Genomic DNA, 13,267 nt, shown 5'->3' on the forward strand with positions numbered 1-13,267 from the left:
ATTCACCATCTTTCAGAATCCAAGACCAGTGTGTTATTTTAAATAGGGCAGCCTAGTTTCGTTTATTACTTGTGTACAATACTGTTTTGTTTATACATTCATGAGTGAAAATATTGTTTACACCTTCTGTGTAATACTGTTACAAACACAAACTTGTAATGTTTGAGGTCGAACAGTTACACGATCGATGTTCTATGATGAATGTATTTTGTTTATACATTCTTGCAAAGAGGTTATTCCGTTATGTGGAAAGCTAGTGCTACACTGTCAATTCATTTCTAAACACTAATAACTGCACGCACTACACACACTATATATACATTGTCAGCTGTCATTAGAACCTTGACTATGATATTTGATTCCATTTCGCAACTTCTGATTAGTTTGCCTGAAAAAATGAGTCAGTACCCCACAATTATAAGTGAGATGCTGAGGTCAGAAAGAAGATAAGATGCGGAAACTTACTAGCAGATTAAAATCGGAACTCGAACCCAAGACCTTTCTTTATCTTTTGTGGGCAAATGCTCCACCGACTGAGCTACCCGAGCACAACGGACGACCTCTCTGCACAGCTATAATTCCGGCAGTACCTCATCTCCACCTTTCAAGCTTCACAGAAGTTCTCCTGCGAAACCTGCGGGACTAACACTCTTGGAAAAATGGGATCTGTGGAGGCACGAATTAGCCACAGCCTTGTGATTCGTTTACTGAGTGAATTTTTCTGTGAAGTTTGGTTAATAGGAGGTGCGGTACTGGTGGAAGTAAAGCTGTGGGGCGGGGTCCTGAGTCGTGCTTGTGTATCTCAGTCGGCAGAGCACTTAGCCGCTGTGTCCGAGTTCCAGTCTGCCACACTGTTTTCATCTGCCAGTAAGTTTCATATCAGAGCACTCTCCGCTGCAGAGTGAGAAATTCATTCTGGAGATAAAATGTTAGCATAATCCATTACAGAGCTTTGGTGTAAGATTTGTCAGAGAAGAAAAAGTAACACTATAATGAGAAATTGTTTTGCAAGATGACACAGGGGTTTTATTATAATGTAGCTGTGTTCCATTCTTTTACCAAACCCTGTCCTGTGTTATCTGATTAATCCTTTACTATACAGAAGGTACCGGTTAACTGGTAATTTTAACCGCTTTTGAAAGGGAGATTTTTAGTAATCTCGTTATCCGTAATAGGCAATTTACTGTATAATTTTATTCCTTAGCCGAAAACGGTGTTTTCAGATTATGTTTATTGTTTCATGGTAAATGCACGTTTGGTCAAGACCACGTTGCATGGCCATGGAACGAACTGTTCATACAGCAAGTATCGAGGTTTTCCTCATGCGCATATCTGATTGGTAAATGTACGAGCACTTTCTTGGTGTAGTTAAAATCTCCGTTGTCTTGAAGAGATTTTGTCAGTGAGCCCTACTACTATTTTGCTTATGCCCCTTTTCTGTAGTTTGAACATTTTTTAATACTATGTGCATTTGTTCCCCACACGAAAATTCCACACTTAAGTACTGAGTGTGCTTTTGAATAGTATGTAACTAAAGACACTGGCTGTCACACACTGATCAAAGAACGTTAGCACCTAACATGCGAACGATGCTCTGTTTGCAAGCGTCTTTGTGTTATACGTCCGCAGCTCCACAGCGGTGCCTTTATTCGATTCTTCGTCCCTTATACTGCTCTCACCTTGTCGTCAGCTTGTTTTCCTCCGTCGTAACACACTTAAAGAAAACCATGAATGAATGCAAATTTGGGAGACGCATAGAATACTGTTGTGTACTCGCAGCCCCAAACCAGCAGTGAATGCTTGTGTAAACATAAACCTCAGCGCTAGGCCAAGCTCAGTAATGAAGAGCCGTCAGATGAACGTGAAAGGAATAGGCCGTATGCCTTGTCGCATCACAGGGAGCAATAACAGCGTGTGAGAGACGTGCGTGGGACAGACACAGAAGGAAGTTCAGGTCTGAAGCTCTCTCGCAGGTTACTGCTTCCACGATTTGCCTCGAGAACTCGCTTCTTTGGAACCTTCCCGGAAGGGTGGAAGCAAACGAAGCTAGTGGCCGGCCGAAGTGGCCGTGCGGTTAAAGGCGCTGCAGTCTGGAACCGCAAGACCGCTACGGTCGCGGGTTCGAATCCTGCCTCGGGCATGGATGTTTGTGATGTCCTTAGGTTAGTTAGGTTTAACTAGTTCTAAGTTCTAGGGGACTAATGACCTCAGCAGTTGAGTCCCATAGTGCTCAGAGCCATTTGAACCATTTTGAACGAAGCTAGTGTCTGTACAGGAGGATAGTAATGATCTTGGCTCGGCGAAGTTTTACCTGCTTATCAGCCTGCTACCTGCACTATAGAATACATTAGGATCTCACAAGTACCAGGGACACATACGATAGTCGGTATTCTTGGAACGATTGTCACTTATTTATTGGTACTGGAGACGTCTACAGTTGACAGGTAGTTTTAACATTCGAAAATTCGGGTGACTCCATAATAGTCCTACTGTATTTTTGTGAGTGTAGACAGTTACAAGTGGTACAAAGTGTGTCACACGTTATTTCCTGTTGTTATGAATAGTACCAAGTGGTGAGATGTAGTAATAATGTTCGTAAAAGCTGCGAATAAAAAACCAAACAGCAGGGGATCTGGTGAGTCGAGTGATACCGAGTTCCACAAAACCAGCGGACTTCACGAAGGACGTAGAATATTCCAAGAAGAAATGTACAAAGAATGCCAAGCGCTGTGCTGTGACTTGAGTTTCACTCGGGCTGGTCAAATACCAGCAGAGGGTCCAGTTTGTTTAGGCCTTGGAACTCGCCAAAGATTATATAGACATCATGTTATGATTTCATGTCTTTTATATTTCTGACATGATTTCATGTTTTTTTTTATATTTTGTCCCTTTTACTTTATATTAGGATGAAAAATATCATGAGGTCTGTTTATGTACTTCAAGCGTCATACTATGGAAATAGGATGGTGAATTATTCGACTTGTTGGGAACAATGGAACACGTCGTTTAATTTGATAGCCTCAGTGTTAAAACAATGGTGTATTACAATCTACCACTTCTGCTTATCCTTCCTTTTCTTCTTCTTCTTCACTACACACTACCGGTTTTGTCCAGAGAATTTTTTCCGATTTTCTGAGATCCTACCACATCTCTTCGCCATTTTAATCTATATCCTTGCATTATCTTTAGTTTGGGGATTCCTCCGTTGTCCGTTCTATTGGTATGTTATTTCTATTTATTCTTATTTTCTTCTATTTTCGTTGCCGTTTTTATAATATTTCCTTCTGTTCGTATGATGTTCACGATTAATTATCCTCCCCACCACAGAGTATGCTTAGCTTTTTCATCTCATTTCTGGTATTTGGTCTCTCTGTTAAGGAGAATCAAGTCTCATTCCCTTATGTCAGAATCGGTAAATTTTTATTGTTATATGTTTATTCGTCTTGTTATTCAGCGTTTTGCTGATAGTCCCAATATATCTGTGCGAAAAGTTGCACCGTTATTTCTGTACTTCTGCCGATGCTACAACTTAAATCAATCCCTAAGTAATAAAAGTGCGGCATCTTTTCATAAGGCATGTAAAGGGCATCTATGTATGATCGCCAGGAAATTCACCTTGGAAAGCTATCATTTTCTATTTTGGAGCGTCGCACTCGCTTGCAATATGCTCTAATTTGTACACGCGCTCTTGGAGAATATATAACAGTAATTACCTCAAAACTGGTTCAAATGGCTCTGAGCACTATGGGACTTTACATCTGAGGTCATCAATCCCCTAGAACTTAGAACTACTTAAACCTAACTAACCTAAGGACATCACACTCATCCATGCCCGAGGCAGGATTCAAACCTGAGACTGTAGCGGTCGAGCTGTTCCAGACTGAAGCGCCTAGAATCACTAGGCCACTCCGGCCGGCACAGTAATTACTGTTTCAATTTACTACTGTATCCTCACTTATTTTTACTCCAGGATTTACCCCTTTCTGCCATTCATTCAGTATGCAAAAAATAATGGGTGACATATTGCAGCTTTATCATAGTGTATGTTTCCATTCAAATTTGATGTCCGTAGGACTTCCGTGTTTACGATGCATTTACTGCGTAAGATGGTGGGGACATCTTGCAGTATTCATTGCCCCACAGTTTAGTTCTACTGCGTACTTCAAAAAACCTTTTCAAAATCTATATTGTAATATACGTTTCTAAATTACATTCTGCACGTCTCCTTGATATGTGTACTCGACATGTATTCGACTAGTGGACAGAAAGCGAGGCCTGCTAGTGAACCGTCGCCGTCGATTGTGTAAGAGGAAGAGATGGCCGGCAGACACTTTCTCCTCTGCAGGAAGTCACGAGCCGCATCGCTCCATCTCCCTACCCAAACAGAGCAAATCAACGGCCGACTACAATCCACGCAATTCTATTCTTTATCTGTGAACGTTATGGAGCATGTGTGAAGGGGATTCACGAAGCAAAACACTGTGGCAAGGGCTTTTATGGGAAATGTTTGTATCACATCCACTGATACTCTGGTTTCATTGTTATTTGTCGGAACGCCTTCATTACGAGAGCTACTCATAAAACTTAACTATCTCCTCGAATACCTGAAGATATGTAATTAATTTTAGTGTGTTTGCAGGTACATTCCGCACGCAGTACCTTAGTAAGCTGACAGAGGAGCCAAAAGAAAATGGCATTTCCACTTTATCAGTGGGCTGGGCCGTTTTGTTTTGTCGTATCTAGCGGCGTGCTGCGGGATTCCAATGTGTACCTCTACGGTACCTGCAAATAAATAAAAAAATATTTCATACTTAATTTTTTTCGAGATGATACTTAGACCTTTATTAATAGTCCTCGTACAGTTCCCACGAGTGCCCTCTCTTTGGATCCCTGAAGAAGGAAGCTATTTCCAGTTCACACGGGCGCTCATGGAGTAACTGTAAAGCTGTCCTCACACTGGACGTGAAAGCCAACGTGGACGTGGATCTGTACAAGTTTTCTGACGTCACAACATGGTATTTCATGTTATGGAGAAATTATAAGCGTGAAAGGCAGAATCATACGCATCACATTTTTGCAACACGGAGAGGAACGTGGCAAGTGAGATGCAAGATCGGTTGCTACGTCACAAGCACAACTTGGGGGGCGCCATATTGGATTACGTCGTTTCCAGTTCCAGTCCACATTTAATGAAATTTGTAACTTAAGTGTTATGAATATATGCTGTTTTAAAACTCCGCACACTGGGGATCTCTCGATAACGCGTTGTTTTCCGTACGTTTTGTTTTAATAAAGTGACGGTAAACGAGATATCGGCGGCTAGAGATTTTTCCTGTTTGACGCATTTCGTGTTATGACTTATTTACTGTGATTGTATACCACTTCATGGCACCGGTGTACTGAAAATTTATCAAAACCGCTACGTTTTTGGTGCGATCTGATATAATTGTCAGGTAATGACATACCGGCGTTCAAAGCCTTAAGCTGTAGACTGCAATAACGTCGCCGGCCGGAGTGGCCGTGCGGTTCTAGGCGCTACAGTCTGGAGCCGAGCGACCGCTACGGTCGCAGGTTCGAATCCTGCCTCGGGCATGGATGTGTGTGATGTCCTTAGGTTAGTTAGGTTTAATTAGTTCTAAGTTCTAGGCGACTGATGACCTCAGAAGTTAAGTCGCATAGTGTTCAGAGCCATTTGAACCATTCTTTGCAATAACGTCGGTGAACGGTGGTGTAGGGCATAGACAGGTTAACTGTGAACTAAAAAGTTGTGAGTTTGCATCTTAGTTTCTGCAAGTAGCTTGATGCTATCTAATATATTGTGGGGCTTTCTCATCAACTTAACAGAAATATGTTCTGGAATATTTGATGTTGTGTATGAGTTCTCTCCGTTCAAGAGTGAGTTTGTGTGATTTTAAGAACCTGCCATGAAACAGACAAATAAATTGCAAGATTGCTTTCGTTGTCACTGGTCGCTCCTCTAGCAAGTCAGTACAACGCGTATTAAACACAGACCAATATGTTTAAGACACGAACAAAGTAGGAAATTTGTGTTTTAATAGATACAGCGAAGTAGGAGCGGTGTTTGTGTAGTGTTAAATGTAACAATTACCACAATAACCATTGATGAACCGAGACGCTTTCCCGCTGCCGCAAATCACGTTGAAGAGCACGTTCCTTGTGATGTACTGTTTCGATTCTGGGCGTCCAATAACCACATTGGAAATCACGTCTGGTGTGCATTACTTTGAGAAAAAGGATCCGCGTAAAGACGGCATTTAGGAGTGACACCGATTTTTTTTCCTGTAGAAACATCCATACCTCTTTATTTTACAGCTGGAACAAATATTAGCACAATCGTGGAGACTGTAAGATAGACGCCATGCAGCGAATATAAGGTATTTAAGTTAAATCGCCTTGAGACAAATGCAACAGTGTTAAACTTTGGCCAGAATTTTCTTTTAACATTACCTATGTGGTCTTTTTTGGATTATAATTTCGCTTAATTACCGTAAGATTTTAATTGGTTGAAATGCAGCTATATATGCCAACAATGGGTGATGAGGACTCTCAACTCAAAGAAATTATTAATAACTGGAGTTTTTTGCCTTATTGTAGAATAAAATACGATAACTGTGACTGCTACCAAATTTAAACAAAAGTTTATATTCACCCTCTCCCATAAAAAAGTAAATTCAGTTGAACTCTCGGTTACACGCTAAACGCGAAACAGTCAAAACAAGTTTCCAGGTTATAATCTGGCAAAAGCTTTTAATGTAATAGCTTATTTAATTACTCTACGTCTTTTCACTGTAATCGGAAAGTTCAACATGGTCGCGAGTGGAAGCCAGAGGCCATACCAACCCATATCAACGCTAATCCCTCAACTTTGAATATGTGGTGTGTGTGGTCTCCCCCTTGATTCCAGCTGCAGAATGAGAATTATGACATTAATTCTTGTATCACGTCAATCAGACCTTCTTAAGTGTGATCTCTCTGTCGACTTTATACAAGCGAGGTAAATACAACGAATAACAAGATAGTATTGTTTGCAGAACATTCCATCAAATTCATCTTAAGTAAGCACTGCAAAAAGTTAACTGTCACATTTCAACAGTGAGTAAGATTCAAAACACTTTTCGAAAGCATTTCTGTAAACAGACACGTTGTTGAGGATGTTATGTTTGTGCCTACTTTCGTTACGTTCGACCAAAGATTACCATAAAACTAATCGGTTACTTGACATTTGTGGACTTTATGGACGTACCCATTCTATACCAAACAATCATTGAGCCTTAACAAGCAGAACAAAGGCTACACTATTGCACTGGGTAGTGGGATATTTGCTTCCATAAATTAGAAACGCGTTGATAATCTGCTTTACAGATGGCAAGAGTTTCCACTGAGCAGCTGTTATCGTGTTTAAGAACTGAAGTCCGCATAGTCTGTCGCCACCATACATGATAATCACAATCTATTTGTTTACGATCTCTGAACATAGCTAAGTAAATTGTAAGCTGGGCGTTTGTATGTTCCGATGTTCTATTGCCGGTGAAATTCTATTTCCGAAGAGAATAAACTATGATATCTTATTATGAATAAATTTTCTCTTGAAACCAAGCATTCAATTTGCAATAATGTTACACGGTTTCGTATGAATTTGTCGTCAACCATTTAGTTTATGACCATACGAAAGTAAAACAAATCCGGTCGCAGTTTCGTGTTGTTGCAATCATACAAAATCATACATCCTAGTTGTCCAAGCTGCTTGCTTTATTAATACCTCTGGTCATTATAGCAGGTTCTGTGCCAGTCATTCAGAGGCGAAGGGAATTCTTTTAGGTGTATTTCGGGAAACGAGAGGGTGACTTATAATATTACAAGATGATCACTTACCTGTAAAGAAGACGAAGCGCATAGTTGCATTGGTTAGGAGGCGGTGTTGCTCTCCAACCTGTAACACACCAAAATAGAAACTTAATACTTCTCATCCTATCATAGCAGTGCTAACATTGACAAGATCCTCCTTTCTACTACTAATGACCTATAACGCAAACAGAAGTATTTTCCGTGCTGCTATGGCACTGTCCCAGAAAGCTAAAACAAATTCTAGATGTCAGAGAGAGAGAGATAGAGAGAGAGAGAGAGAGAGAGAGAGCTGGCCGGAGTGGCCTTGCGGTTCTAGGCGCTACAGTCTGGAACCGAGCGACCGCTACGGTCGCAGGTTCGAATCCTGCCTCGGGCATGGATGTGTGTGATGTCCTTAGGTTAGTTAGGTTTAATTAGTTCTAAGTTCTAGGCGACTGATGACCTCAGAAGTTAAGTCGCATAGTGCTCAGAGCCATTTGAACCATTAGAGAGAGAGAGAGAGAGAGAGAGAGAGAGAGAGTATTGGGGCTGCATGTTTGGGGTCCACACCTAGTAACGTCTTCTAATCCTTGTGGGAAACAACGAAAAGGCAAACGGTACCTGCAACCAATTACATCTTCCTTTCTCACACAGCAAATAAGGTCGCTCAAAGTAATACCGAGTTCTGTGGCGTCAAATACCAGATGGCTCAGGGAACAGACTGGAACGAAATTAATGAAATCGTAATTAAAATTAAATGTTGTTGGGTAGTACACGCAGCCAGATAAATGGGTGATAGATGAACTAAGTTAGTTCTTTTCTCGACTACAAGAGACAATGAACGGCTGAGACAACATCCTGATGGAAGAAGGTGGCTACATTACATCAGACGCAACTCAAGCATAAAGTGTGTTGTTTATAAAATTAGTGCATATAGTATTATGATTGTATTTTATACTGACTTTTCACTTTATCTCACGCAACAAAAAATATGTCGTAGTAGCAGAAGTTGGGATGCCCGATCAGAAGTAACAAATACACTATGTGATCAAAAGTCTGGCTGAAAATGACTTAAAAGTTCGTGGCGCCCTCCATCGGTAATGCTGGAATTCAGTATGGTGTTGGCCAACCCTTAGCCTTGATGACAGCTTCCACTCTCGCAGGCATACGTTCAATCAGGTGCTGGAATGTTTCTTGGGGAATGGCAGCCCACTCTTGACACAGTGGTGCACTGAGGAGAGGTATCGATGTCGGTCGGTGAGGGCTGACACAAAGTCGGCGTTACAAAATATCCCAAAGGTGTTCTATAGGATTCAGGTCAGGACTCTGTGCAGGCCAGTCCATTACAGGGAAGTTATTGTCGTGTAACCACTCTGCCACAAGCCGTGCATTATGAACAGGTGCTCGATCGTGTTGAAAGATGCAATCGCCATCCCCGAATTGCTCTTCAACAGTGGGAAGCAAGAAGGTACTTAAAACATCAATGTAGGTCTGTTCTGTGATAGGTCCACGCAAAACAACACGGGGTGCAAGCCCCCTCCATGAAAAACACGACCACACCATAACACCACCGCCTCCGAATTTTACTGTTGACACTACACACGCTGGCAGATGACGTTCACCGGGCATTCGCCATACCCACACCCTGCTATCGGATGGCCACATCGTGTACCGTGATTAGTCACTCCACACAACGTTTTTCCACTATTCACTTGTCCAATGTTTACGCTCCGTACACCAAGCGAGACGTCGTTTGGCATTAACCGGCGTGATGTGTGGCTTATGAGTAGCCGCTAGACCATGAAATCCAAGTTTTCTCACCTCTCGCCTAACTGGCATAGTACTTGCAGTGGATCCTGATGTAGCTTGGAATTCCTGTTTGATGGTCTGGATAGATGTCTGTCTGTTACACATTACGACTCTCTTCAACTGTCGTCGGTCTCTGTCAGTCAACAGACGAGGTCGGCCTGTACGCTTTTGTGCTGTACGTGTCCCTTCACGTTTCTACTTCACTATCACATCGGAAACAATGGACCTAGAGATGTTTAGGAGTGTGGAAATCTCGCGTGCAGACGTATGAAACAAGTAACACACAATCACCTGACCACGTTCGAAGTCCGTGAGATTCTCAGAGCACCCCGTTCTGCTCTCTCATGATCTCTAATGACTACTGAGGTCAACCGCGTGACCGCTACGGTTGCAGGTTCGAATCCTGCCTAGGGCATGCATGTGTGCGATGTCCTTAGGTTGGTTAGGTTTAAGTAGTTCTAAGTTCTAGGGGACTGATGACCTCAGATGTTAAGTCCCATAGTGTTCGGAGCCATTTGAACTACTGAGGTCGCTGATACGGAGTACCTGGCAGTAGGTGGCAGTACAATGCACCTAACATGAAAAACTTATGTTTTTGGAGGTGTCCGGATACTTTTGATCACATAGTGTAGCTCCAAGGCCCTGAATTTCCCCACGTAAAGCAAACACAAGAATAAGTAAGTAAAATGGTTTTATTAGAGAGAACATAAATTCATTTTGTTGTCAAATTACGAAACTATATTTCCACAGTGTTACGGATTATTCTTATAACATCAAAGACCAAATGACGTCTGCGGCTGCGTGATGAAAGTGCTATGCATTAACCGCCACGGTGTTCAGCCGCGGCACCCAATTTCTTTTTCTTCTCCAAAAAAACTTGATCGCCAGCACTTTCACTGAGCTCTGTGAATATAGCACCGGCCATCATTGCAACAGCTTTACGAAGCGTGAAAACATCTGGAATCCACTCATCTTGTCACATTCCCCTTACTCCAGCATATCTTTCTGGGTTTTATGTTATACAAAGTGGCCTAGCCTTCACTTTCAGCCGAGTTCTGTGCAATCAAGAGTTTACAATCATACAACAAACATGTGCCCCTGTTCACTTATCAGGATGATGCAAATAGTTTTGCTTGCTAGAAGACAGAAGATATCGCTAGCACCACTCTTAAATTAGTCCAGCAGCGCGGCGTACGGCATGCAGAGTGGCGTAGTGGTAAATATTGTTGCGTGCGTACTGCAGGTCGTCATTCCAAACCCGACCACCACCAGCAATTATTTAATATTTATCATTTCTGGAAAATTCTTCAAAATGTTCAAATGTGTGTGAAATCTTATGGGATTTAACTGCTAAGGTCATCAGTCCCTAAGCCCACACACTACTTAACCTAAATTATCCTAAGGACAAACACACACACACCCATTCCCGAGGGAGGACTCGAACCTCCGCCTGGACCAGCCGCACAGTCCATGACTGCAGCGCCTCAGACCGCTCGGCTAATCCCGCGCGGCCGAAAGTTCTTGGAATATTCTATGTTTCTAATGTTTTTATATTCTGGAATATTCAATTTTTGTAAAAATATCAGCATTCTGGAATGTTCAACGTCTGTACCTATAAGTAGCTGCCCTCTCTGCCCATGAGGAGCCGCCCGAAGTGGCCGTGCGGTTAAAGGCGCTGCAGTCTGGAACCGCAAGACCGCTACGGTCGCAGGTTCGAATTCTGCCTCGGGCATGGATGTTTGTGATGTCCTTAGGTTAGTTAGGTTTAACTAGTTCTAAGTTCTAGGGGACTAATGACCTCAGCGGTTGAGTCCCATAGTGCTCAGAACCATTTGAACCATTTTTTTGCCCATGAGGTCAGTTCTGTTCTGGCTGTTACAGTGGTGTCAGTAATAAAGATGCTTTCGGTTCTGAGTGCTGTACTTTATTGACCGCCTTTGTATTTGAGCTTGATTGTGTTTTCGTTGTGACATTGTTTGGCGGAGACGCCGGGTACTTCAAAATATCTACATTATCGTGCCTCCAATTAGGCAACGTATAAGCAGTCACCTACACAGCCAGGAACCGGAATGAAAGCAGTAAATCGATCCCACGGTGCGTATATTCAGGAGACCAATGGATTCCAAGTCAGCATTAAGACAGCTGCACTTAAGGCATCCATCAATGTTTTCCGAAGACGCTGGTCCGGATCGGATGAAATGACTGCAAGGATTCGACCGAGCCGCCATTTGCAACAGGTGTGATGATATGATGTGTTTGGGAAACGTGTACTTTTACTTGGACAGCAAAGCCTAGCAGTGATTAGAGAAAAACGGAGGGAAGCTCAATAGCTGTAACAAATTCCAGGTTGAACTGAAGAAAACGTTCGGCGAAAATCAGCTACAAGTCTTCTTAGTAGAAGAACAATAGAAGAACTGGGCCCAGGGTCATGGAGGAAAAACAGAACCTTACATAGAGAATGTTTTGGCCATATGTCGCATCGTGAATCCTACCATGACAGATGCCTAAAAAATCTCGCACTTGATGAAAGGGGTCGCAAAAGACATGTACCAAGCTGGTAAGAATGGCACAACGACAGAGGAATTCATCAAGTGGCGCTCACAACAGAAAAATAATCGGACGAAAGAGGTATAACTGACCGCCGCATGTGGTCCAAACGGCAGTTGGAAGACCACCGTGCTCTCGCCACTCTCATAAGCAAGATTGTAAGAGAAGAGATACATCAGTGTATGGCAGCCAGAAAGGTCAGATCGAGTACACACGACTCAGCAGCCATGAATGTCAACCCGAAGCGTCAGAAGGTGATAGAGAATGTCGAAGAATGGATGTATCGATATCTAGCACGAAACTCAGCCACTAATCGAAGGTGTCATGGAAAATGGATTTGTTCAACTTGGACTTAAGTCGCAACCGTCAAGTAATGACCCCCTATCTGACCAACGCATGCGAAATCAAGTACTCCACCAAGTACAACGCCCCACAGTAGAACAGACATTTCGAGGACGGAGGACAACACGCCGGTGTGTTTTCACTGTGGACGCCATGGACACCGAGTACGCTGCTGCAAACAAGCAGAGCGAGTTTCTGACTACTACAACAACGCCAGACGTCATCCATCACATTAGTTCTATTCACGTCAGTCAACTGCAAAAGATTGTAGACAATCTGCGGGACGAATCCCATCGCCGTACCCTGGACGAGGTAGCTCTCCAACAGGCCTTAGCTGTCCCACGTCGCTGTACAGAGGTACCAGCCGTTCGCCTAGTAGCCGACTTTAGGAAAACTGAACTGGGCGACGATCTATGGAGGTGATGCCGCCACAAATGCAAAATTCTTCATGGTCGACAGTCACCAAGATGTCAGGAAATCTTATTGGCGTCACCGTCAACGGCCAACCCGTCCTGATGCAGGGCGATTCAGGGGTTGCCTTTTGTGTAATGTATTGCAACAATAACTATCAATGAAACAACACAGCCCTTCGAATTTGCCGTTTTAACAGAATGTATCTTAATGTTATTCTCGAATAGGACTTCTTGTAAGCATCTCAAGCTGTCATAGACTGTGGAAGATCAGAGCTCTATTTTGCGAAGCTACTCCAACAAACATACATATC

At 42.7% G+C, this 13,267-nt stretch overlaps 1 protein-coding gene across 1 annotated transcript in view; it reads right to left on the bottom strand.

Moving 5' to 3' along the window:
- LOC126469684 (uncharacterized) overlaps nucleotides 1–13,267 on the bottom strand; it is a 477,049-nt gene that overhangs the window by 350,802 nt on the left and 112,980 nt on the right. Inside the window, exon 2 of the mRNA XM_050096837.1 lies at nucleotides 7,894–7,951. Within this exon, the coding sequence (XP_049952794.1) occupies nucleotides 7,894–7,915 (22 nt within the window). The 5' untranslated portion in view covers nucleotides 7,916–7,951. The remainder of the gene's footprint in view (nucleotides 1–7,893; nucleotides 7,952–13,267) is intronic.

Source organism: Schistocerca serialis, chromosome 3 (genome assembly GCF_023864345.2).
Source record: "Schistocerca serialis cubense isolate TAMUIC-IGC-003099 chromosome 3, iqSchSeri2.2, whole genome shotgun sequence".
In the NCBI taxonomy this organism is placed as follows: Eukaryota; Metazoa; Arthropoda; class Insecta; order Orthoptera; family Acrididae; genus Schistocerca; species Schistocerca serialis.